Below are 27,042 nucleotides of genomic sequence, written 5' to 3'. Positions count from 1 at the left end.
GCTGTGCATCCACAGCGGCTGAGGTTTACGGGTCACTTACTATGTGCCGGGCACTGGCAGAGCCTCGCCCAACACTTGTGTCCTTCTCACCTTGGTTCTGAGACAGAAACGGTTGGCATCAGCCCATTTGACAGACAAGGAGCTCGAGACTCTGAGGGGCAGAGAGCCATGTCAGAGGATGGGCAGGAGGTCCCCACGGGGCCTCCCCGTCCCAAGGAATAGATGCCGGGCAGCTGTGACAGAGCAGACAGCCTGAAGGGGACGTGTGCTTCCCCTTCCCAAAACTGCTGGGGGCGGGGGACGTGGGCGCATCTCCCCCAGCCTTTGCCACCAGCTCTCTGATCAGCCTTCCTTGCAAAGGCCTGGAGCTCGGCCGGCAGGGTACTTTCCGCAAATTAAACCCACCTTCACGTGATGGGATGACAGCCATTTGGACTTGTGTCTTTGTCATTTATCAAATCCTTTGAAATTTTGTTAAATAAGGAGCACAAGCCGCCTTTTACCTTCAGAAGCACCGAGCCATTTGCGCGCTCTCCCCTGCACGGGTGCCGCGCGCTGCCCTGGGCGTCCTCGGGGATCCTCCTTGGAAACAGCAGAAGCTAGAAAAGCAGGCCCACAGGTGAGCCCCGGGATCCCCTGCCAGGAATCCGTCCTAGGAAGCACTCAGGGAACCAAAGTCTCACGGACGCCCGCCTCCGTCACTGCTGCCCAAGGCTGATTAGGATCCAGGACCCGAGTTCCTGAATCTGCATCTCCTCCTAGAAAATTGCGGAAATGCAGGCCCCCGGCTCACTCCCCAAGTTTCTCGATCAGCACCCCGGCAGGAAAGCTGGGAAGCCTCTCCTTTTCAGAAAGTTCCATATCGAAGTGAACCGTGGCACCTGGTAAATTAGGACGCGTCCACACCACGGGATCCAGGTTCCCCTCAACTTACAAGGTTGATGGGAAAGCAGGACCAGGAGAGAAAGACGGTCCCGTCGTACCCAGCCCGCCTGTGCCTCTCTCGAGTCTCGTCCTGTAGGACTTCCCACAAGCTGTGCCACACATTGAGTGGTTTTCTTGTTCAGTTTCTGTCGGCCATACTTGAGTTTGTCTCTTTCATGGCTGTATACTTCCAGGACGTTCAGCCCAACCCACGGTAGGTACTCAACAAATGTGTTGAATGAGTTCATGGATGAAGGAGTAAAATGTTGAGGGAAGGGACCCATCCGAAAGCTTGCTAAATGAACACGAAATCACAGGTGATGCACCCCGCCCAGCCTCTGGAGTGGGGCAAGGGGACCCTCCTTTCCCAGCTCTTCTTCCTCATTAGCACACCCACAGAGGGGCTGGGCTGGGGTCCCCAAAGCAGGCTCTGAAGGGGGAGGGGCTGTGACTCGTGGCTGAGTCACAAAGGGTCTCTCTCCAGGCAGGTCGTGGCAAGGGTGAAGGCGTTGCCAGGACTTAATGACAGAACACGCTGCCATTTCTGGAGCATTTACAAGGCACTGAGCACTGAGCTAAGCACATACTGTCTCATTTGATCCCCACTGTGATCCTATGAAGTGACTCTTAGGATCCCCATTTTACAGATGAAGAAACAGAGGCTCCGAGTCGGGAAGCAACCCCAGGGACGCTCCCCTCGTGATGGGGGCCGTCTGGCTCCACAGCGGGGGCCCCACTGCCTCCCCCTTCTTGGGGCTGGGTCCTCCGTGTCCGCTCACTCCAGACACACAGGGTCTGGCCTTCTCAAGGACCTCGACAGGCTGCAGGCATCCGGACGTACCCGGGAAATCATGGGGGTGCAGGGGTAGGTAATGGGGCCATCAGGGCCGGAAGCAGGAAACCACGGGTGGCCAGGAGAGAAGGGGAGAGGCCCCAACCTCGCCATCCCCAGTGCGAGGTGTCTCTGGACCTGGTCCTCCTCCGGAAGACCCCTCCTCTGCTCAGACCCTCGTTCCTTCCGAGGAACCTGTATCATCCCCGCCTGGCAGCCGGCGGGGGATGGGCACACCAACGGCCACTGCCAGACGCAGAAGAGGCAGAAAGGCCTCTCCCGTGCCGGCTGGGGCTGCTGGCCTGGCACCCACTGGCAAGGTGGCCCATGGAAGTCGGAGTCCACCCGGAGCTCCCGGCCTCGCCTGGACACTCTTCAGGGTGGAGACGAAAGGCAGAGCTTTAGGAGCCCTTCCCAGTGACTGAAAGCTGACGGGCAAGGTCAGATCCCTGAGGGGCCATGACTCTTCTCCTTTGGTGGACCCCACAGCCCACACTCAGCTATATTCGTGGGCATGAGAGCCAGACCGCTAGGTCTAGAGTCCTGGTTTTGCTACTCACCAGCCGTAGGACCTAAGGCCGGCGCCCTCTAAACCTCAGTGTGCACATCCCTGCAATGGGTCTATCGACAGGGAATCTCTGGGGGCCGGTAGGGTTCCAAACCACCAGAAGAGTGCTGGGCAATGTTCCCAGGGACACAGTGGGGGTGCCCAGGAGCTGTCAGGACCATTTTCCCAGCTGATTCAGTCCCTGCTGTGGGTCAAGGTCTCCGGGAAAGCGGTCAACCCCAAATCTGGCCAGAACTAACCAGGCAAAAATCAGGGCACAAAGAGACAGCACAAAGCCCAGGCAGGCCCCCGCCCCTGCATTCCCACCGGTGCGGCCAGGACCTTACGCATTCCAGCCGAGCTGCAATGCCTCTGTGGGTTGCCCATAAAAATTCCTAGACAGGTAGTCAGGTAGGAGGCCGGGCCCGGGATGAGCAGGGAGAGGGCAAGGAGGCGAGCACCCACGTGCCCTTCTCGGCCCTACCAGTAAGGCCAGTGGGCCGAGGGAGTAGCCATCTGGCCTCTTCCTTCCTCGCGAAGGTCTCTGCAGCGGGAGCCTGCCTCACCCCAGCCAGAGCGGCCGCCGGCGGTGGGTCCCTCGAGGGACTCAGGCCTCTGAGGAGGCTCAAGTCTGGTTCACTGGGGCGGGGGGGGGGGGGGGGGGCGGTCTTCGAGCAGCTCCCTCCACCACCGGTCACACGCAAACGGTTTTGAAAACGGTAGACATAAGCACAAACTCTGCCAGACCCCAAGCCAGAGAACGTCCCCCAAGGCCTCGGTCACGGGGGCTTTCCCAGCAGTGACCAGGTGATGGAGGGGTGACGCGGTGTGGACAGCGTCAGCAGAGGTGCTGGCAGGAGCCCACGCACCCCTGCGGGGCCCCCCAGCTGGACACACCTGGGCCCCTTGCTTCGCTGGTCTCCCAACGCGTCTCCCGCTCCCCAGAGCCAAAAACATGCGTTAGGAGGGCTAGGTGATAAATCACAGATCCACCCCGCAAAGCATGGAACCGTTTCAGGCACCGGAGGGCGATTCAGTCAGGGAGGGTTTTTTTTCCATTACAAAAAAAGAACTTAAGAGATCTTGGTTAAAACACACACACGGATCCGGATGACAGCCCCCCCCCCCCCACCGCACACTTTGTGGGGCGCCCCGAGAGTCCAAACGGGCACCGGCTTGGCTTCCCCGGCACAAGCACCATCCCGAGAACAAGGCAGGAGTCCCATCACCTGCCTGACGCTGCTCCGTGTCTTGACCCCACCCCCTCCACCCCTAACTCTCTGCCTGTGAACTTGCCCTTTGGGCCCCCTCTGTTCGGGGTTGGGGGGGGCGTAACCCCGTGACCTTCGAACGGCTGGGTGACCTCAGAAGACCAAAGAGCGAGGTGCTTCCTTTCTGCAGGAGGCCCCGGGAGTCAGCTATTCAGGACCCCCGAGGAGTCCTCAGCAGGAACCTCTTAGAACAGGACTCTCAACCAGGCTCCCAGATTTCTGCCATTTCCAGATACCAGTTCAAGGAAGTAAAATTCCTAAATATTTTAATTTTAAAATTTAAATTCTTTTTTTTTTTAAGTTTATTTATGTTAAGAAATAGAGAGAGAGAGGGAGAAACGCAGTGGGGGAGGGGCAGAGAGAGGAGGACAAAGGATTCGAAGCGGGCTCTGTGCTGACGGTGCAGGGCCTGCTTGGGGTTCTCTCTCTCCCTCTCTCTCTGCCCCTCCTCCTCTCTCTCTCCCTCTCAAAATAAAATAAACTTTCTAAAAAAAATAAAATAAAATTCAAGTTCTTAAATATTCAACTCACTACCTAGCCTGGTCCTCAACAACACTCATGAAATCAGTGATGTGCTTGTTCCATTTTTCCTAACACATTTAACATGCATTAGCCCAAGTACTTAACTACGAAATCTGAAATGCCCATCCCCATGCCTTCGGAAATTTTCGCACAGGCTACCGGTTTGCCGTGGGCCTGTGGAGTTCTCCAAACTCACGAGGCAGGACAGTTGCGACACAGGTGGCTTCAGCGGGATCCAGGGGCAGCTCGGCCAATTAACCCTGGACGAGCGTGCCCTGGGGCAAGTGACTTCTCCTCTACACCTCAGTCAGCCCGTCCTGTCTGAAAAACAGGTCTAGTAACAACGGCTGCCACTGGGGCTCCCCTGGGGCTCCCCGTGGCCCGGCGCCTGGCACACGGCAGGCATTCGGCGACGGCCAGCAGCGAACCCCACTGCTGCTCACAGCCCAAGGAAGCGAGAACACGAACACCCTCATTTTACAGACCAAGTGGGGACCCTCGACCGCGATGCAACCCCTGTTCTGAACCGGCCCCTGAATCTGAGGCCGCTCTGCGGGTTCTGTCCCCTCTGCAGAGAAGGCTGGCCGGGGGGACCCCAGCGTGCGAGCCCCACACTCCCCAGGGAGGCATGCTCTGCCCAGGGACCTACAGCAGCATTCTGAGGCGCAAGCCATCTGTCAGCCGGCAGGAACGCGGCCTCGGTGCTCCGGCCTGAGTAACCGCCTCCCCCAGACATGATTCATACCTGTCTGGGGTCACCCACATCCTCACTCCCCACAGAGGAATGCAGGCCAGGTGAGGCGGGCTGGCATCGGTGGCTGGCGGGACCGTGCCAGGCTGGGGCAGAGGTGTGGCCTGCGGAGTCCCCAAGGACTCGGCTGCGACCCCGAGTGCCCCCACCCCACCCCGGCTGGGGCTGGACGGACGTCCAGGTCTCATGGACCCATTTATGGGGCCCAGATTCAGGTTACAAAAGCTTTTCGCCCTGGAGGCGGCTGGCACTCCACCAGTGAACAAGGATTCCTCTGGGTCCGGCTTGGCCCATTTCCAGTCCCCTTGCCCCAGTCCACACCGCAACTCTAAGATTCCTCCACACAGGGAACACTACTCGCAAATAAAAAGATCACTACCGACCGACCCATGCTACGCAACGGACCCCAAAGTCGGGAGACGGAGTGAGCAAAGCGGAACAAAGACAGTGAACACATGTACACGGGGGGGACTTCATTTATGCAAAACTCTCCACGAGGAAAGACTGACCCACAGCCACTGCCTGGGGGAGGGGGTGGGGCACAGGCCGGAAAGGGGCAAGGGGCACTTGTCCAGAGACGGAAGGAGCCGCGTCTCAATCTGGACAGGCGTCCCATGCACACATTTGCCACAACTCATCACAGTGTATGCCGTGGCTGTGCACTTTGTGTCTGTAAATTATGCCTCAATACACATGTCACAGCGGGGAAAACAGGTTCCAGAGGAAGTTGAGCAACTTAAGGGAAGAGAAGGGACAGTGAGTGCACGAGGTCGGATGGGGTCTTCTTTCTTGCGTAGGTTTGATCACGCCCACTTTACAGAGAAGAACACGGACGAGGAGACTGTAGGGGAGAGAGCCGAGCACGGGCTCATCGGGCAGGTCAGGGACAAGAAACCTGTCCAGAAAGAACACTCTGCCTTCAAAACCGGGGGCCCGCCAGTGCCCTGTCTCTGCCTGTCTTCTCCACCGCTAGCCCCTGTGCCAAGAAACCTTTTCTTTTCTTTTTTTAAAATTTTTTTAATGTTTATTTATTTTTGAGAGAGGAGGGGGGAGGGGCAGAGAGAGAGAGAGGGAGACACAGAATCCGAAGCAGGCTCCAGGCTCCGAGCTGTCAGCACAGAGCCCGACGGGGAGGGCGGGGCTCGAACTCCTGAACCGCAAGATCATGACCCGAGCCGAGGTCGGCCGCTCAACTGACCGAGACCCCCAGGCGCCCCCAGAAACCTTTTCAAAAAGGCGGGTGCCACCTCTGGTGGAGGAGAAGGCCTCCCACGGGTCCCTGAGAGCCCAGAAGGCGAAGGTTGCGGGCAGGTCCCTCCGAGCCCAGGCTCAGGGCCGCATGGGGCCAGCCGTGGGGAGCAGAACAAGAGGCCAGGACGCCGAGTGCCCACCCAACCCCAGGCGACGCCCCTGCCCCCGAGGCTGAGCGGAGGCCTCAGGGGTCCCTCAGCTGGTCCAAGCACCTGGTCCAGAACACAACCACCGGGTCTGCTCTGTGCCAGGCGTCAAGAACACCCTGCGTCCTGCTGCTGACCCCAGGCGGGACCCAAGCGAGAGGCAGCGCCCTCGTGGCGCACGGAGTTCCCGTCGGTGGGGGGCGTCCTTGCGAGGACAACAGTAACAGAAGCACGCCTCCAATTAGCAGATGGGCTTTGGGCTGAAAACAGGCTCTGGTTTCCTCCTCCTCCTGGCTGGGCCTCGGCCTCCCCGCGGCCACACCCTGGAACCAGCCAGAGGGTTCTGCATCCCGGCTGCCCGGCCTGGGGTGCACCTGAGGGTCAGGTTCGCCAGCCCCCAGGTGGCCGCAGGAGGGGCGTTCCAAACGTGATGTTCTCTAGGCTCACTCCACGCCGTCTCAGGAGCCCCCGGCTCTGCCCAGCACCCACAGGTCACGGTGACCCTCTCTCCCTTCAGCTGCAGCTCAGCGCTGAACAAATTCCTGCTCCCTGAGTCCCAGGGACGGCGGCCAGGTGACCCTCCCAGGAAGCGACGTGGAGGAGAGGCCTGAACAAGGTGGCGGGAGAATCCCGAGGGCAAAGACAGAGAGGACACACCCTTGCGGTGGGTGACAGGTGGTTCTGACATTTAGGGGATGGTGGGCAAAGGGGATGATGATCGGAGCCCCGCTGCCCAAATTCAAATCCCGTTCTGCTCCTAGCCATCTCCCACCTGTAGCACACGACCTAGCTCCGCCTCCTCAGGGGCAAACCAGGGCTGACACAAGGACAGTAAGGCAGGGCACGAGGAGCAGCCACAACGTTACTGCGGGCAGACACTCAGAAAACGATCAGATGGACCAAGTTGCTGGCACCAGGTGCCCACTCCCTAAGCACTGCCCTTGCCTCCCAGCCTCTCCTCTTTCTGGTTCTTCTTCCCAAGCCCCAGCCCTCCTCGCCTGAGTCTATTCTGGGGAAAGGGTCCAGAGCTCATTCTCGCTAGAGTGTAAAGGAATGCTATGATGTCCAAGGGGAAAGAGGCTGTCGAGGCAAAGTGGAGGTGCTTCTGTGACATGCAGGCTCGTGACCCTGATTTTAAAGAGAGACAAATGGAGTGCTGTCGGGGAGCTAAGGAGTAACAGGGATGGGGTCTCGCCAAGCACGAGCCTGGAGACGGACCCAAGCCTGAGAACAGAAGGCAGGGGCTGCAGCAACCCAAGGGCGGCGGCGGTGGGGGGGGGTGGGGGGCACATTCCTAGAGCTCACAGCAGGGGCTGCCCAGGACTTGTCTTGCACTTCGGAGGGAGCCCTGTAGCCCTTGTCCCTTCCCCCGCCCCACCTCTCTGCACAGACAACTCCCAGCTTCCTTCCACAGAATCATCTACGTCATGGTCGAGCTCTCTCTGAGCCCCGACTGGAGTGGACAGGGGACCACCCTGGGGGAAAGTCTGAACCCAGCAGGAGCAGAGGCTGCTATGGGTTAGCAACGTCACAGGCAGGAAAGGGCAGTGCCGGACCGGCCACCATGCACTCATCCCTGTCCACACCCTGAAGTCACAAAGCCGCTCAGTGAACATGGGCTGGGTTCCCCCACAGCTCAAGGGTCACAGGAGCTGGGGATTCCCAAACCGGAGAGACAGGCCCTCCTCATTCGGTGATGCAGAGGGCAGGATCCAGCAGAGTGAGTTACGCAGACGGAGCGTCGCCAGAGAAGCGGGGAGGAATATTCCTCAACTACAGGATGCACCTACAGGCAGGGCCTGGATTTACATGGACAACTGGAAGCTGGGCTCATAATTACACCTCTGGGCCACACAGCATGCAACTCTAATTAGCCTCTAGATGGGAGGATAGTGACAATTTTATTTAGGGCCAAAAGTGAAGTAATAAAATGAGGCAAAACAGCAGCTTCACGCACAAGTCCCCAAACTTTGCAGAGTCACGAAAGACTTCACAACTGCAAACATCTAACAATCGCCATTGTTCGAGAAAGGACGGGAGGGTGGGGACTGGCCTCTGACCCTTAAGCCTAGACATGTATAAACTGTTCCATGGGTGGACCCAGTCGATGGATTTTTTTTTTTTTTTTTAATGGCAACATTCTCTGTATTGGTGCCTTTAAAAGGACGCTCTACTCCAGGACACCGATGGGGGAGTCCCCGCTTGTCGGCCCGCTGGGGAACAGGGCTCCGTAAACACGGGCGAGATACACCTGAGATACAAACACACTTAGCTGTGCTCCAGCGTTAACGATCACCAGCAGCAAAGGGCCTGTTGGTGTTACTCAATCGGTTCCGTTCGCCGATGTAACTGACACCCTCTCCATCATCTCCATACACCCACCTCTTTCTCCCCTCCCATAAATAGATTAGGAAAAATCGTTTCCTGCGATGGCCGTGACCCCGACGGCTGCCAAGCTCAGCCTGGTATGAATCACTCCAGGCTCCCCGCGACGGCATTCTGAAATGACTGAATGATAACGGGGCGGCACAGACACCAATAAATGAATCACGCCTTCCGCAAGACCAAACCTCTGGCTTTTACAGACACCAATTAGAAAGTAGAAAGAAGAGAACAAAGAAATTACTCAGGGTGTTTGCGCAAAGTTGATCCATAGGTTTACAGAATTATTACCGACTAAATTGTCTTTAGGAAGGCAACGGGGGCCGTGACCGGGTCCCGTACGGCAGCCTATCGACCCGGGAATTTGTAAAACGGGGCGGGGGGCTCCCAGGGACCTCACTTTCCACTTGCTTCTGGCGGGTTATTTAAGAGCTTAAGGAAATCCTTAACACGCGCAGCCGCGTAAGCGAGGTACAGGAAGTAAGCACGTACAGCCACGGTCTCAGTCAAGATCTTGGTTTCAACTTTTATTTTTTGTTCTTCCCGCGTAACAGAGATTCTCTCTTCTGCGGCCAGGATCCTGCAACACGGCGTCGACAGGAACCAAACGCTCACACGACCTCTACACTGACGTCAACCGCAGACAGTTCAGCGCGAAGCTATGTTACGTACTATCAAATGGAGGGTGTAATGAAGGAATAGCGTGCGCGGGGGTCCCGTGCAAGTCCTGGGCCTGCCTAAAAAAGGACGGATCACCCCCCTCCCCCGACACCCACACCGACACACACAGGGCTCAGGTTCAACCTTGTCGCCCAGGCTTCCCGGACAGCTTCTGGAAAGTATTCAAGCATCCCCCATCAGGGCTGTCAGACCCTTGTGGGCAAAACGACCCGGGGGCAAGGGCAGTTTGCTTTCCCCCAAATGCACCGGATGGAACCTTTCTCTCAGCTCCCTGCTTCTCTTGCTTCTGAAGACGGAGCCGGGGAACCCTGACTTCACCTGCCTGGTGGAGCCTGGGGCAAAGCCAGGGGAAGGCTCGGGCTCAGTCCTCAGCAGACCCGTGGGAGGCAGGGCCACCACTGTGACATCCAGTCAAGGGACCTCAAAAAAGTCTCCCAGCCAGAAAACATTCTGCGTATTTTATATCATAAAATACGTCTCTTTTATATACGTAAAAATACATGTTTTTATGTAGTAAAGCACACGTCTCTGTATTCTTTTTTTTATATTACGTTTCTTTACTTTTGAGAGGCAGAGAAAGACAGAGTGTGAGTGGGGGAGGGGCAGAGTGAGAGGGAGACACAGAATCCGAAGCAGGCTCCGGGCCCCGAGCTGTCAGCACAGAGCCCGACGAGGGGCTCGAACTCACGAACCGCGAGATCATGACCTGAGCCGAAGTCGGACGCTCCACCGACTGGGCCCCCCAGGCGCCCCCACACTTCTGTGTCCTTAACCACAGGCACTCAAACAAATTCATGGCTGGATATGTCACTTTTACCGCCTCCCCCAAGCCCCAGGGATGGAAACATCATCTCCTGGAGACCTCAGGACCAACAGAGACTCTCCCACATGCGGATGTGACCTGCATGCCAGGAATCGATGACTCCCCACTGGTGACAGTAAAGGCTGGGAGCTGCTCCAGACAGACCCCATCATATGTCAGCAGTTCAGAAGACATCACCGCACGCGCCCAGCAGTCACAGGGGCACGTGAGGAACCCCATAAATCCGTTCATTCGCCATCTGTTTCACCGCGTATCGAGCATCTACTCCGGGCCAAGAGCCTGCAAAAGCTGTATCGGTCCTCACCGGGCTCGGCAAGGCTGCCCCGCCCCCAGCACCACCGAAGTGCACACGAGGGACAGAAGACTTGGGACAACTTCTCCCAACTTACAAGGCCCGCACGACCGACTGTTCGAGGTTATTGCCACGTCCGTCCAGCCTGGGGGAGCCCGACGCCGTGTGCCACGGAGCTCTGGCAGGCGTGGCTAGTGGACAGCGGAACTTTGAGAGCCGGCTCCTAGAGGCCAGAAGCAAACGTTATCCGGCCAGATCCCAAGTAATTAAAACTCTTTTCTGCAAGTAGAGCTATTTCCCAAACCCCCCGACACAACGCTCGCTGACTTTAGTTACGATCCATCGGAAGGCGAAGAAAGAAACTCAGACTCGACGTTTCCCGAGGCTTCTCCCAAGATACTGCTGCAGGCACCGACTCTCAGCCAAGCGACCCAACGGAAAACAAACACGTGTTAGAATTTGCTGGAACACCAGGAAGATCCCACGACCTCCGATACCTCCACAGGTGGCACAGGAAGCACCCAACTCTTTTCGTCAAGCTGGCACCTCACCTGGCATCAGAGCGAACGCAAGCCACGCTGGGGGGTGACGACAGGTGGGAGAGCGGCCCCCAAACGCTCCAGGTCTGAAGCAGGGGACTTCTCCGGGGGCAGGGGGCGGGCGTCCCCGCCCTATTTCACAAATCCCCAGGGATTTTTGTCCTTCTGATGCTCTAAGCCCGGGGGCGACCTCCCGGGACCTCCCGGGACAACTGGGGCAGAAGCAGGGGAAGCAGGTGTGCAATGGATCGCTGCACCTGCCCCTCGGTGCGACTTTGACCTTGACAGAGCGATGGGAGCCAGGAGGCCAAGGCACAGTTCCTGCCCCAAACAGCGCATTCCAAATAATATTCCAAATAACACCGAGCCGGCGCCTTTCATACTCAGCAACCGTCTTACCAACCTATGAAGTAGGTGCTACTGTTCCCTGCATCTTGCGGAGATGCCCGTCGAGGCTCAGGACCGACGGTGTGTTCGCCCCGATGGTTTTCAGAATCTTTATCTTGACTGCGTCCTGTCCAGTTGGGACTCAGCTTCCTGTCCGCCCACCCGCCCTTCCCATGCTCACTCCCCTCCCTCATACACATATGGGGTTTCTACAGGCTCGGGAGGTACACTGGGCAAAACGGGCAGGGTCCCCAACCCTTCAGTGGTGACCAGAAACAACGCAGGGGACAACCGATTACACACCACCCAACCCAACACGACGGGTGTGACAGGGGAGGCCCCCCAGGGTGCTCGGAGCCCAAACAGGGCGTCTGGGATCCTGGGGGAGCCTTCCTGAGAGGGGCTTCGAGAGTGCCCCCCCCGCCCCCCGTTTTCGTTTCTGGAAATAAACTCCCTTTCTGTCTGCTCCCTAGACGGGCAGCTCCCGGGGGGCAGGGTTTTGTCTGTGCTGTCCTGACATCTGCAGCGCCTGGGACGGCACGGTGTGACCGAGGCCCCCAAAGGGGGCTGCGTGTGCCCCACATGCCCCCGTCAAGGCTGCATTTTCATAACCTACCCAGCAGGCTGGAATTCGGGGGAGGGTTAACAGAGAGGGTCCCTCCAGGAACAGCCCTGGGCCCCTCAGCGATCTCCTGTCTCCTGCCCCAACATCGGACGGGCTGTACTGGGGACGCAAACAGAGACGCCAGCCCTCGGGCAGCCTGATAAGGGACACACCTGGATGGCGGACGACAGCCCATGTGCCTCCAGAGTGGGAGAACAGACCCGACGGGGCACCCGAGATTTGTTAGCGTTCCTGCCTCGTGAACGGTCCCACGTGGGCTTGCGGTCCTGCGAAAACATCTAAGCCACCGCTGCCGTGTCGACCCTTGCAAAGGCGACGCTGGGGCTCAGGGAGTCGGCGTGGTGTCGAGGGGGGCGGGGGGGAAAGTCAGGATCAAGGCGCTCAGGTCTGAATCACCAGAGCATCAGTTCCTGGCTCTGGGACCTGTGGCAAGTGCCTTACCCTCTCTGAACCCATTTTCGAAGCTGCAAAAGTGGGGACAGCAACGGCTCGCTCACGGAGCTGTTTCTAAGACGGAGAAACATGTGTCACTAGCACTCGGCACATGAGAAGTGCCCCACATACAACTAAGAGACGGAGTGCAAGCAAAAAGCCAATAGTCACCCTGGAGACAGAAGGTACGGCCGTTCTGTGGCTCTCTCGCAAAGCCTGGGGACGCCCCACCCCTTCCCGGGCCCGTCCGGGGGGCACTGAAGGCCCCGCTCTCGATAGCAAGTCCTTCTGGGACTCTTCTCCGCTTGGTGACAGACATTTCCACCGGCACCTGACAAGGCCCTGACGAGACCCAGAGACGTCTGCGGTGTCACCCGAAGGGAAAGGGAGACTGGCTGTCACGACTTCACGGAGGGGCGCCGCTCACCTGGGAGGGGGCAGGGCAGCGGTGAAGACACAGGTCACGTGTACTTGCTGGGAGAAGTCAAGCAGAAGATGTGTCCCCACCCCACCCCACCTGCCGCGCGGGGGGGGGGGGGAGGGGGGTGGGGGGGGAGATCAGGCTCCTATTTTGATGGCTCATGGCCTGTCTACCCTCACTTGTTAAAAACTGCAGTTAATTTTCAAAAAGGAAAAGAGGAACCCCAAGCCATCCCTAGTTTCCGGGGTCGTCTTCTGCACTGGACCTGGTGGGGCATCTGGATGTCACGGTGCTGTTGACCTCACGGCCCCACGCAGCACCCCCCTCCTTCCGAAGCTGCGGGGGTCCCTAGGAGACGGTGGGGGGCTTCCTTCTGGGGGCGCAGGTCTGCTGGGGGTTTCCCAGCCAGCTCTGCGGTGGGCCTGGCAGGGACAAGCAAAGTGACACATTCAAGCACCTCCACCTTCAGGGTCACGGCCCCCCCCACGCGCCCGTTGACTCCAACATCCCAGCAAGTGCCAGCACCCCAGCCCCCAGGAGGGAGAAGGCCTCCTCATCAGGCAGTGACCGCCAGGGGACGGGGCAGAGTGGGTAGCTGAAGACTGACCCCCCTCAGTTACCGCCAACCCGCATGAACAGCGAGCTGTGCAGACACCGGACCCCACTCCCCGACGGTAACCTCGCAGGTGTCACAACGCCCCAGCACGCAGGACCCGTTGTTCTTCCCGCGTTCCAGACGGGCCAAAGCACGGCCAGTCGGTTCTGGAGCAGCGCTGAGTGAGGCCCGTCCCTCTGGCCCCCGTCTCACCCTCAGTCCCACTGCACCCCGCGGGGAGATCGGGCCTGTGAGCAGGCTCGGTGGGGCCCTCGAGGTGAGAGAAAAAAAGAACTGCCAGGCGTTTTACATCAAATTCCAGCCCTCCGTTTCCCCGTTTAAACGGAAAGGCGGGGCTGCCCCCTGGGCGGGACTCACACCCCCAGGGCTCTGCAGCCCCCTCCCCGCCAGAGAAACCTGGGTTTCCCAGCCCGCCAGGCGCTGCACCAGCCTCGGGAAGCCCCGGGCACAGCATGGGGCCATCCTCACTGCTGCTAGGCACTGAGAGGAGCGGGCATGCCGGCCCACGGGGCCCCCACACGTGCCCCTAAGCGTGCCCTGGCATGCGCACGCACACACACGTGCATGCACGTGTGCACACGACACCTTTCAGAAAGCACAAAACAGGCCCTCGGCTTTGATGGCCTCCTCGGCGCGTCCACGGCCGGCAGGAGGAGAGCCTCCCAAGTTCCCCGTGAAAGACTTCCTTGTCTCCGCGCAGGACCCCAGGCCCCGAGTTGCCCGCGAGCTCAGTCTCTGGATGACAAAGTCCGATGAGGAGAAAGGCCACGCGGACCCTCTGCCGCGGACCCCACCGCGAGGAGCCTCCTCTAGGAGACTTTCTTCCATTTTAACAACTCACCAAACCGCGGCCTGGCCCTGGGCTGGGACACGGAGACAGCAGGTGTCCAGGCTGAGCACCCCCTGATGTCCTAAAAAAGCTGCCGCCGCCCCATCCTCCCCAACAGCCTCCTCTCCTGGGCAGCTGCACACACCCATCCACTCCCCTTCTCTCTCCAAGGCAGAGAGCATAAATTTGCACAACTCAGAGGGCACGCTACGCACGCGAGCACACTTGCCCTTGTTTTCCTTACGTGCCCAGAAGGGGAAACCATTCCCAACCCAGAGAGAGGCCGGCGAGGAAGGCGGAGAGTGGTCGCGGCTGGGCCTGTGTGTGCACGTGTGTGTGCACGCCCAAGGCCGTGGGTGCACCGGATATGCACGGACACGTGCGTGTGGGCCTGCGTGCATGCATCCCGGAGCAATGACTTACTCTGTGCCTTCACGGACACGAAGCCCGCCCCTGACCTGGGGTCACACTGGCTGGCATGGCTGGCTTGCCCCAGAGCTCCGGGGAGCCGCGGCCAACCGTCTGCCCTGACATCCGGTCTCAGCTCAACCCCTGTGCACCTCAGCCTAAACCCGGGACGGTCAGAAAACACGTGGGGTAAAAGTCCCTGCTGAGGGGGCCCGCGGGGTAGCCGGCACGAAGTCGGCCACAGGCGGAACCGAGTCCGGAAATCCAAGCTCGCACGATGCCAGAGTCTCTCCTCCTAAAGAACGCAAATCCGAGACGAAAACCGGGAACTCCAGCAGAGCCCCCATCCCAAGCGCACGGCACACAACAGGCGCTCAGTAAAGGCCAAGGGAATCACTGGCGGGTGCCACCTCCGAGCAAGACCATCGGCCTCCCCAGGGGCCGCTCGCCGAACGAGACCGAGGTTCAGTTTCTGGCAACTCACGTCTACCCTCCCACCCCGCCCCCCCCCCCCCAAGCCCCTCGGAGAAACTAACAATTGATTAAAATGGCAGGCGCTCAGCTAGGGCAATGTGCCCCCCTGCCCCGCCACCCCAGGGGACATCTGGTGAAGCCTGGAGACTTGTTGGGGTGTTACAACTTGACGCGGGGCGGGGGGGGGGGGGGGCAGAATCCTACTCCAATGGGCATCTAGTGGGCAGAGGCCAAGGGTGCTGCTCAATACCCAGCACACAACGCACCCTCCCCCTCCCCCACCCCAAGGCAGTCCTAGTGCCCGGAGTGAGATACCCTGGATCTGAGACATCACTACACCAGGTGGCCGGTGGCTTTCTCCTGGCCGGCGACTCTCTCCAAGTCTCCAGTCTGGGGGATATCTGTTTGGAACTGGCTGCAGAAGAGGAACCAGAGGCTCAGTGACGTTGGTGGTGTCAGGGAACAAAGCTGCCACCATAGTGACTGGCAGGGGTCCAGGGTGGGTCCGGGGCAGGGCCCTCCAGACACGCTGTCCAGGCACCAACAGCTGCATGGCACAAGTCAGTCTGTCCAGGCATCCGTCTGCCCCCCAAAAGCCACAGCAGAAGCTGGAAGAGAAAGGCAGGGGCTAATTTCTACGAGACACAGACCTGTAAAGAGGCCAACAAGAATGTCAAGAAACACACGTGCAGCGAGGAATCCTTTCCTGAAAAGTCGCCCAGCCAACTCCCTACTGTCGGCTCTGGGGGCTGTCACCTGAGCTGGCTGTTTTTAACCCCAAGACCCCTGGCTTTTTTTTTTTTTTTTTTTTTTTTTTTAAAGAATAGCGTATTCTTCTGTGGGGTGTCTTGGGAAGAGTGCATTCCCATCAGAAAGCATCCCTCACCTCCTGACTCTCAGGGTGGATGGGGGGCCCCGGAGTATGGTGGCAGTATCTTACGAAAGTCGAGACCATCCCAGAGACCTGGCTTCCCCAGACACAGCCCGGTTCCCACCCTCCCAGGTGCAACGGGGATGCTGCTGATTTCTTCCAGCCCCCAAGTTCAAGGTAGACCCACCGTGGGGCCCAAGTTCCAAGTTCCGAAGACGGTGTGTGTGCTTCCGGGGTCTGGGTCTGGCGTGGCTTGGGGACCCGGGGCAAAGCTTTTTCACGGCCACCTTCCCTCATCTACGAAGCCCGAGCTGGCCAACGCTCCACCCAGCTCTGAAATCTAGGGCAACAGACCCCCACAGCAGCGACCCAGCACTATCAGAGGGGAGGGGAGCCAGTGCTGACCCTGAAGCCTCCAGCCAGGCTTTGGAAGGCAGAGGCCCCATCTTAAAACATGGTGGAATGTCAAACTTCAACCATCAGGATCTCATTTTTCAGATGAGGAAACTCGAGTGGCTTGAGGAAGCTACCAAGAACAATTTCCTCTCCTCTACAAAGAAGTCACCGGACGCCCCTGTGCAGCCCAGCTCCAAATGCATCTTTAATGTCCTACTTTGCAAACCGTCTTGAACTCCTGTCCTGTGAAATGTGGCCTTCCTTCCACCTTTCTATTTTTCCTCCCCATCTTCTTGTATGAAGAACCTCCAGGCCTTGAAAGCTTCCTCCCGAGACCCTTTGGCGGGGCGGGGGGGAGATCTGATTAGCACTTCCAACAAACTGTTATACTATACGTGCATTTTAAAGATCACTTCCTTTCCTGCCCTGGGCTTTCTTCCAGTAAGTAGGGGGCCGTGTGTAAAAGACACACTGAACACGGTGACTCATGTCCCATCCTGGGGCCAGCTGGAGCAGGCCAGGGTTCCAGGGGCTCCCCTCGAGGGTCCCGTTCAGAAGCCCCACCGTGGGAAGCGCACAGGTCGAAGGCGATGGGACTGAACACCACCTCGGTGTCAGCCAAAATATCATCAGGGCTGAACAGCCCAAGAAGGGGCAGGAGTAAGAAGGCATGTTTTCAAAAGTCCTCCACACAAAGGACAAGAGCGAAACGCCTGTGCCCAGTCCTCATAATGATAAGTTAGACACAACAGCGCGGACCCCCCCCCCCCCGTGGGGAGTCCACTAAGGCGGCTCTCCAGAAGAGAGGGAGAAATGAGGCACTGAGGGTACTTAAGCAGCAATCCATTCAGCACTGGCGAGGCTCTCTCCAAACATGTGCGAACATATTTTAATAATATCCCCGTGCATTTCATTAGCCTCCTGAGTTCACAAAGGGCCTTTGGGAAACAATCTGGTTTAATGCAACTCAGTTCCGCAAACGCTGGCTCTGGCAGGTTCTCCAGGCACCTCGCTGGCCTGGCGCGTTGGGGCACCTGGGGGGGGGGGGTTTGGGGGCACCTTGCGGGGGCGTGGGGGGGGGGGGGGACAAGGCTTTCAATTCCTGGACTGGAGGGAGGGTGGGGGAGTGACGGGTGGAAGGACCCACCACCACAACTGGCCAGCTTGCCCCAGCAGGGCCGGTCACGGGCTATTTTTACCTCTTGTGCCTCACTGTACAGGCTCAGGGGCCACAACTGTGGCAGCCGCCTGCGGAAACTGGCTTATGAGTCACCCGGTGACTGCCCTGCTCAGTGGTGTCTGCCTCTCCAGGTCCCAGCTGGAAGGAGGCTGGCCCTTGCTGAGAAGCGCAGTGTGCTCCCTTTGCCTGGGGTGCTGAGAGGCGAGGGCGGAGACACGGGAAGCCCCGAGGGGCAAGAGGTCCCCCCCAGAGGATGGGCTGGGGGACGGGGTACCGGTTAGAAGGCAGACCCCAGGGAGTGGCAGTCCATTCCCCACCCAACCCGACCCCCACCTGAGTGGGCTACGCACGGGCAATCTGAGGCTTATTTGTCCGAACTTCCGGACGTGTGGGGCGAGCTGGTACCAATCTTCAAACACCCCCTCCCCACCCTCGTCTCCGTCCTCCTTCCAGGGCAAGGCAGTCCCAAACACAGACAGCCCCAAACTTTGACTCATTTGTAACCACGGTCCCAGCCAGGCTGAGCCAAGCTGTCCAGACAGAGGCTATTTATAGGTGCGTCGGGGACACAGACACTCACACAATGAGACACACACTCCAGATCCACCTTCGGCCAGACCCACCAGCGCCGAGCCCTGGATTCAGACACCTGGGCACAAATGGTCCCCCGAGCCCCCGGACAGATGCACGCACTCGAAAGACGCACCCAGAGCCGGACGCAGGCGGAGACACAGGAAGACTTCATATTCCCGGGACAGACCGCAACGCAGACACACAGACACGGAGACGCGCCAGACACAGACACACAGACACGCACACTCCACAGACGCAAGGAGACCCACTCACACAGACCGAGACGTGAGCGCCGCGCACACTCCAGACACACACCCGGGGCCCCAGACACCCCGCAGGCCAGACAGTGTCTCACACGCCCGCCACCCCCCCCTTCCCCCGGCCAAAGTTGATAAAGAGCCGGCCTCATTGCTCCATCGAGACTGCCCCTGAGGGAAATAAAATGGAAACTTCGCGGATCCGACCGCCCCAGCCCTCCCGCGCCGGGCGCCCCGCCGCCCTCCGCGCCGCTCGACCCCGGGTCCGAGTCCCAGCGGGCGGGGCGCGGGCAGCGGGGGCCGTGCCAGGCTCGCCGCGCCGCGGGACAAAGCCGGGCCGGCCGCCAGCTGCCGCGAGCCAGGAGGGCGCGCCCGGGGCGCAGGGCGCACGGCCCGAGGGGGCGCGCACGGCCCGGGCCCCCGCCCGCAGCTGCGCGGGGACTCGGGGTCCGCGCCCGACGGGGCCCCAAGGGAGGGGGGCGCGGGGTCACTCACTGATCTCCATGCTCTGGAACAAAGAGCGTTTGCAGTTGCACGTGCAGGAGACATTGGGCTGCCCGGCGGCGAGGGCGGCGGTGCTGTTGACCCCCATCAAGCGGTGCATGGACGGCGCGGCGGCGCGGCGCGGGGCGCAGGGGGCACGGGGGCGGCCGGGGGGGGTTCCGGCCGGCGCCCGGCGCTCGGGCCCCGCATGCAGGAGGCGCGCGGCGGGGAAGGCGCACCCCGGCTCGCCGGGCTCGGGGCGCCGCCAAGTTCCCGGGGCGCCGCGGGACTCAGTGCGCGGGGCCGCGCTCCTCTGTGCCCCCCGGCCGCCCCTCGGCAGCCCCGGGGGCGTCGGCAGTGCCCGCGGGTGGCGTCCGGGAAATGGGCCGGCAGCCGGGGCGCGCGCTGCCGCCTGGGCTGAGCCTCCGCTGCTGGCTTCCCGCAGCCGAGCGCCTCCGCCGCCGCCGCCGCCGCCTCCTCCTCATTCAAGTCCAAGGAGATCGGGTTTCGCTCCGAGACCGCGGTCGGAGGCAGGCAGACGGTCTGACGTCAGCGCTAGACGGGGCTGCCGGTTCCCACCGCGCGGGGGCCGGGGAGGGGGCGCGCGCTGCGCCAATCCCCGCCGAGGTTCCCCCGCACCCCCCTCCCCGGGCCGCGGGGCGGGGTGACAGGGAAGGGGGCGGGCTCTTAAAGGGCCAGAGCCAGGCGGCCCGCGTAGACCCGGGACCGGCGGGGCGGAGGAGGGGCGTAGCGTCCCCGCCCCTACTGGGGTCAGTTTGGAACACCCGCCCGGCACACACTCCGTCCCGGGCTCACCCCCACCACCCCCCCCCCGCCCCCCCGTTGCGGCTGCGTTCTGGGCCCCCGGGGTTCTTGACCCGGGTTTGGGGGGAAGCCTGCCCCCCACCCCCCGCCGCCACAAAGAGGTCCCTGAGACTCCGGGTAGGAGAATTGGAGAAGATGGGGGGAGTCCTCCCGATGGCTCCCTACCTGATTCGCAGGAAACTCCCCGCCTCCAGGTCTGCGGCCTCACGGGGCCTCTAGCCCCCTGCGCCCCCTGCGCACTTTAACCCGACCCCAAGGAGGTCGACTGGGTAAGACTGGAATTCGCTTAGACACGCCCCGGACAGCCCGGAGAAACGCCCGGGAGCCCTTGTCATGTAAATACGTGTCGGGGACTTGTGTAATGTCCCAGCCCGCAGGGCCCGGGGCGAATCCACTCCCATTGTCTGCTGCCCGAGGGGCCGCTGGCTGGGGGGGGGCGCCTCCGGAGTTCAAAGGTGGGCGAGGAAGTGCGGGGGTGTACTTTTATTTCATTAAGTTTTAATTACCCGAGTGCTACAAGAACACATTCTCCTGGTGAAAAAGATATTAAAATATTACGTCAGAGGCCCTCTCCCTGGCACGTCTCCAAACTCTCCACAATTTGGTGTGCCCTCTCCTAGACCGCTGCCTAAGTCTCTAGTTTACATGCACTTGTGGAGCGCCTACCTTGTGCCAGAAACTTACCAAATATTAACTCAACCTGATACCTATTCCCCCGGGCAGAAATGTTTATCCCCATTTTCCAGACGTGGGAACTGGCCTGGCCTGGGGAGTTGGTTGCTTAGGGCTATACGAAGGAGGACACAAGTCTCTCACACAAGCCAGGTCCCTGGGGTAGCTGCACACCCCCCCCCCCCATATTTTTCTCCTTCTTTACATTTCCACGTATCCCTTCAATTGCTGGAGTTTAGTCATGAGCAGAGGCTCCTTTTGTATTGGGCGAGGGTAGGAGTGGTGTTTAAAAATTATTATTTCCTTTTAATAGACGGTAACCCGCCCAGAGACTTGCAGAACTTTGAGAAAGCCAGCCCCGGGGAGTGGGTGACATCTCTCCGGGCAGCTGGTCACAGTGATGTCTCTTGTTCTCTTAAGAGGGCAGGCAGAAAACTTTCTGGAAGACCCCAGCTCAGGGGTGATTGGGAGTTTCGGGGTTTATGGAGGAGTCCATGGGTGTCCAGCACAGAGGGAGTTTCAAAGGCACCGACCATCATTTGGGAAGAGAAGCTGACTCTCGGAGCTGTGCCCAACCCTGGGGACCGGGAGGTGGGCAGTGCTCAGGGCCTGTATGGCGGGCGCCCCGGCAATGGGCTGGACGGTCTCAGCCCCGACCTTGAGGAAGGATGGACTTCGCCAGCAGATCTGGGGTCGGGGGACGTCTTCCTCCAATTCGTCTTCTTTGTTTTCATTGGGCTTTTTTTTTTTTTTAACCATTAGCACAGAGCCTGACGTGGGGCTTGAACCCACGAACCGTGAGATCACGACCTGAGCCGAATTCGGGTGCTCAACCAACTGAGGCACCCAGGTGCCCCATTGTTATAATTTGGCTTCTGCAGCTTGGAGGAAAAGCTGGAGGGTCCTGATCATTGCTTGGGGGACCCTAAAAATGGAGGCTGGGCTTGGGGATAACCATGGGTCCCACCCATCTCCTGGGCCAAACAAGACCACTGTCATAGCCTCCCCTTTCACCTATTCCTTCTTTCACTCTATTCACAAACTCTCAGGAGCTCCAGCCCCTGGTGCTGGGGATTCAGGACACCAGGAACCACCCTGTCCTCTAAGTCTCTTGCAGAGGCTCTGGGCTGTCTGGCAGTGAGAAATCAGGGCGCTCTGATTGTCTTGGAAATGAAGCAGTATTTACACAATTGAGGCTGAACCACCAGCAGGCAAAAAATAACCAGTGAATTCAATTCATTAAAAAAACAACAGCGACAACTTACCCACAAGGTTGACCTCTGGTTGATCTTCCTGGGACAAAGGCAGTGGCCACATTTATTGAGCGCCTACAGTGTGACATCGCTGTTCTAATGGTGGCACCTGGGAGGGACTGTTTAGTGGTCTGTGCCCTGGTTCCAAAAGTGGGGCGTCAGGCATGGTGGTCACAACTGCCATCTCCAAAGATGAGTGGGACACGTGACCTTGGCAAGTACCTTCACCACTACTGCCTCAGTTTCCTCCTCTGCGAAATGGCATCGTGAATGATGTCGTTGTCCGGGATGATAGGGTTAGGGTTAAGGTCCAGGGTCAGGGTTAGGGTTAGGGTTAGGGTTAGGGTCTTCCTGTTTACAGAGGAAAGGATTGTCAATGGGAAGGCTTCACCCCATGACGGGTCCTCGGCTAAGGGGGGTATTAGGAAAGGACAGAATTGCTTTGGAAGAAGCATAAACTTGAGAAGCCACACGCATGGGAAGCTTCGTGTGTGCCTGGGGCTGCCAGATAAGTGTGAATTTTGGATAAACGACAAATAACGTTTAGTATAAGTATACCCTGTTCAATATTTGGGATATACTTATACTAAAAGTTCGTGTGTTGCTTATCTGAAATTCAAATTTGACTGGACGTCCTGTGTTTTTATTTGCTAAATCTGGTTGCCCTGTGTGTGCCTGGCACTGTGGCCCTGGGAATTCGGTGAGGAGGAGGACAGTGCCCACTGCCAGACCAGGCACAGGAATCAAAGCTCACTGATTCTGTCCAGGGTCACGCTGCAGGGCCAAGGTGTGAATGGTGCAGCGTGGGAGCACTCACCCTACGGGGAGTGTGGGTGCTGGAGGGTGGACCAAATCTGCTGGACAAGAATCTGTGGGAGGGAGGCCATAAATCAGGGGAAAAAATTTCCTTCATTCATTCAACAAATATTGCGTTCCAATTCAGTCTGTGCCAGGCTCTTTGCTGGGTACCAGGCACAGGGCAAGAAACAAAACAAAATCCCCACCCTCGGGGCGCTTGGGTGGCTCAGTCAGTTAAGCGTCTGATTCTTGGTTCTCCTCTCAGATGTGATCTCTGGGGTTGTGAGATGGGGCCCTGCATCAGTCTCTGTGCTGACAGGGCAGAGCCCGCTTGGGATCCTCTCTCTCTCTCCCCCTCTCCGTCTGTCTGTCCACACCCCCCCCATCCCCCTACCCCCGCCTCTCAAAATAAATAAACTTCAAAAAAAAAATCTCCACCCTCATGCGACATGGGGGGGGGGTCACATGGGATAGGACTGGAGAGGCTATAGACTCACAGACAAATTCATAGTTAAACTAGGTCCCTTCAGGTATGGTGATGATGAGTTAGAGGCCAGGGTGGTGGTCAGGGAAGCCCACCCTGAGGAGGTGGCATTTCATTCAATTCACAGTTACTGGGAATCTTCCTAGAGCCAGGTACAAACAAACCCTTTCCCTCCTGGGGTTCCTTTTCTTGCAGCGAGACAGACGACAAATGCAGAAACACGGAAGTGTTGGTTTCAGAGAGGCACTGACTACAAAGCTGGAAAGAATACAAAGGGCCTTGGGGCGCCTGGGGGGCTCCGTCGGTGGAGCGTCCGACTTCCGCTCAGGTCACGATCTCGCGGTCCGTGGCTTCGAGCCCCGCGTCCGGCTCTGTGCTGACAGCTCGGAGCCTGGAGCCCGCTTCGGATTCTGTGTCTCCCTCTCTCTAGCCTTCCCCCGTTTGCGCTCTGTCTCTCTCTGTCTTTCAAAAATGAATAAATGCTAAAAAAAAAAAAAAAAAAAAAAAAAAGGAATACAAAGGGCCTTGGTCTGGATATGCAGCTGGAGCCCAAGAAGTGGCCTCTCTGGGCAGGTGGGACAGCGAGACGGGAGTCCCAGGCCAGGAGCAGCCAGGGCCCAGCCCGGTTACGGGGCGTAGGATTGTGAAACGCGTGTATGTCCTCGGGTGACCGGCAGGACGGGCCTTTCAGGGCCTCCAGACAGGACAGTGCTGCGGTCCGCCCTGAGTGTGGCTTTGGAAACACCAGAGGGGCTCTTTAGAGAGAAAAGGTCCTGTCCACGCCAGTAAGGAGGCCTTCCTGCTAGAGGCACATCCCTGCTGGCTGGGCTTGGGCCCGTGGCCAGCTTCACAAGTGTGACCCGTGTAGGTACCGGTGGTGGGGGGGGGGGGTGGTGGGTCCTCTCACAGAAGGGCCCCAAGCTTAGGTTAACGCTCTCCTGTCACCGTCTTGAAGTTCTTCTTTTTTTTTTTTTAATTTTTTTTTTCAACATTTATTTATTTTTGGGACAGAGAGAGACAGAGCATGAACGGGGGAGGGGCAGAGAGAGAGGGAGACACAGAATCGGAAACAGGCTCCAGGCTCCGAGCCGTCAGCCCAGAGCCCGACGCGGGGCTCGAACCCACGAACCGTGAGTTCGTGACCTGGCTGAAGTCGGACGCTTAACCGACTGCGCCACCCAGGCGCCCCTTGAAGTTCTTAATAATGAATAATTTTGGAACAAGGGGGCCCTGCCGCTTGGGGGCCAGGCCTGCCCTGGCAGCCAGTCGGGAAGCCCGGGAGAAGGCTGCATGGGTTTTGGTGGGGCCGAGGGTGGCTGGCCGTGTCCTGTGTCCCCTGGGCATTGTGCAAAGTGCCCTGCTGAGTCGGCGCGGGGTCTGCTCTGGCTGTGGGCAGTGGGGACAAGGCAGATCCCAGCCTCCTCGGGTCCAGCCCAGTGTTTTGTTTCCAAACACTAATCAGGGCTCATGTTTTTTGGACACAGCCGGGAACCGGGCCCTACTCTAGACACTTCGTCGCCGCGCCACAAATACGCGTGGGGATCCACAGTGAGTTCACTGGGTCCCTACAACAGCCCCAGGAGGTCCGAGCTAATATTATTATTTCCATTTGACAGATGGGGGCACGGAGGCGTGGGTGGGCACCCGCAGGTGAGGCCGGGCAGGGTGTGGATACAGCTCCTTGGGGCCCGGAGCCCAAGTCTAAGCCTCAGCAGAAGAGGCTTTCCGCTCCTCTCCTCCAGCCTGAGCCCCCTTCCCACCTCTGCCTGGGGCCACGCGGCCTTCACCAATGGGCTTTGGGCTCTTCCCTGGGCTTCCTGGAGGCTCCCCTGGGCTCCCCCTGCCCTCGGAAGCCGAGGAGCAGCTGACTTTTGCGGGGAGCAGGGGGCAGGAGTTAGCGGAGGTGGGGGGAGGGGAAGACCGAACTCGGAGGGACACCTGCTGCCGGAACCCGGCATGGGTGGCCTTGGCAGGCGGCCTCCCCTCGCTGAGCCTGCCCCCCCCCCCCTCAGTGGGGGGTGGACCCAGAATTTCACAGTGAGGGGTCGTGTGCGTGTCAGGTCCTCAGCCCAGGGACGAGCGGCAGCGGCCCCATGTGGTGGCGCATTCGTGGCCTGTCTCCACGTGACGATTCTGGAGAGCCGGTTCGGTCTACACCCCTGGCGGGTGAGTGACGGGGGTCTGGCAGGCAGCGGGCACTTGACAAGTCTCGGTGGGGTAAGTGGCACCCACACATCGCAACCCGCAAGTCGCCCTCGGGGCTGCCTCTGTCACTTACCTGCCGACACCTGTCTCTTCCCCGCTCGCTCGCACCCCCCCACACCTGCACCTCTCAGGTGGATGGATGCCCATCCTGGACAAGCCTCTAGCTAAGTATCCGGAAGCCAGAAGCCCGGGCCAGCGCCCGCCAAGGGGAACAACTCCTCGCCTGGAACCAGAAGTCCCAGCCCTAAGGAGGCACCGGGGGTGGGGCGGGGTAGACCGTGTGCTGTGGGTTGTGGGTTCGTGCGTGTGGCACATACCCGTGCTGGGGGGAGGGCAGGTACGAGCGGGCTGTGTGTTTTGTTGGTCGTGTCGTGCGTGCTTAGGTGTTGATGCAGGAGCTTAGCTCTGGGACCCATGTCACGTGGTTGAGCTCTCCCGCAACTAGCCGAAGAAGGCTGGCTGTACTGGTCGTAGAAGCACCCCCCCCCCCCCCACCAGGGCGGACGTCTCTTTTCTCCCATCCACTTTCGTATTTCCGGGTTCTAGGAGAACTGGGTCGTACCGAGAAGACAGGGCTTTGGGACCAAGGCAGGGAGAAGAAGGGTGGGCAGAAGGAAAGGACAGAAGGAAACGTTAGAGCCAAATACTGTCTTGTGGCAGATGGGTAAACTGAGGCCCGGGCCAGGACCAGACTTGGCCAAGTCAAGCTGCCGCTAAAATGCCTAGGGGAGCCGGGATCCTGCTCTTGACTCCAGGCTCAGGTCCAGGGTCTCTGGGTACCGTCCATAACTTAATATGCAGACCCTTCTCTCGCGGGCTGAGAGGAGATTCAACGCGTTCAGACGTATTCAGCTCGCGTCGGAAACGCGCTTCCAGAAAGGACTGTGCGTCGTTCCGGCCGTTTTTACTGGCCAGACACACCCGAGAAGAAGTGTTCTGTGTCTCTGTGCTCGTGAAGGATAAATTCTGCTGTTGTCAGGAGTGATTAATAATGTAAAACAGTGATTCTTGGTGGCATAAAAGGCATTTGGGGCCAGGCTGGGCTGCCGCACTCTGCCGCTGGTTTTGAGGGGGCGATGGAAGGGGGCTGGATGTGCGGCTGCCACCAGGCTAGTCACAGGGAGCGAGGGAGGGCTGAGTGCCTGGCTGGCGGCTGGGCGGACGACTGGCCTCGCACCTGCTTCACACAGACTGGCACCGGGCCCCGGGAGCCCATGGTGACCGGACAGGCTGGGCCCTGTCATCACAGAGGTTGCCCTCTGGGGAAGCTCGCTTACTCTTTGATCCAGTCCCCAAACATTGAATTCTGCAGGCCCCAAACTGAGGCCGGACAAGCGCACCCTTCCACTTCTACTGTCATGATCTCGATCGGGAAAGTTCATTACTGACCCCGGGCCTCAGTTACCTCCTCCTTAAAATGGAGACCACCGGGCCACCTGGGTGGCTCAGTGAGTTGAGCGTCCGATTTTAGGTCGTGATCTCACGGTTCGTGGGTTCGAGCCCCACATCGGGCTCTCTGCTGTCAGTGTGGGTGGAACCTGCTTTGGATCCACTGTCCCCCCTCTCTCTCCGCCCCTCCCCTGTGGGTTCTCTCTCTCTTTGTCTCTCTCAAAAGTAAAATAAACAGGGGCGCCTGGGGGGCTCAGTCGGTTAAGCATCCGACTTCGGCTCGGGTCATGATCTCACAGTTTGTGGGCTCGAGCCCCGCGTCGGGCTCTGTGCTGACAGCTCAGAGCCTGGATCCCACTGTGGATTCTGTGTCTCCCTCTCTCTCTGCCCCTCCCTCACTCGCACTCTGTCTCTCTCGCTCTCAAAAATAAATAAACATTAAAAAAATAAACATGCGAATAAATAAATAAATACATAAACAAATAACTAAAATGGAGATCACA

At 59.2% G+C, this 27,042-nt stretch overlaps 1 protein-coding gene across 1 annotated transcript in view; it reads right to left on the bottom strand.

Annotated features, from left to right (window-relative positions):
* Positions 1-19,035, bottom strand: part of PMEPA1 (prostate transmembrane protein, androgen induced 1) — a 52,712-nt gene extending 33,677 nt beyond the window's left edge. Inside the window, exon 1 of the mRNA XM_030309332.1 lies at positions 18,926-19,035. Within this exon, the coding sequence (XP_030165192.1) occupies positions 18,926-19,034 (109 nt within the window). The 5' untranslated portion in view covers position 19,035. The remainder of the gene's footprint in view (positions 1-18,925) is intronic.
* Positions 19,036-27,042: the final 8,007 nt, after the last annotated feature.

The sequence above is a fragment of the Lynx canadensis genome, chromosome A3 (genome assembly GCF_007474595.2).
Source record: "Lynx canadensis isolate LIC74 chromosome A3, mLynCan4.pri.v2, whole genome shotgun sequence".
NCBI classification, from domain to species: Eukaryota; Metazoa; Chordata; class Mammalia; order Carnivora; family Felidae; genus Lynx; species Lynx canadensis.
The sequence above is the reverse complement of the archived record's forward strand: the minus strand, read 5'-3'. Positions and strand labels throughout refer to the sequence as shown.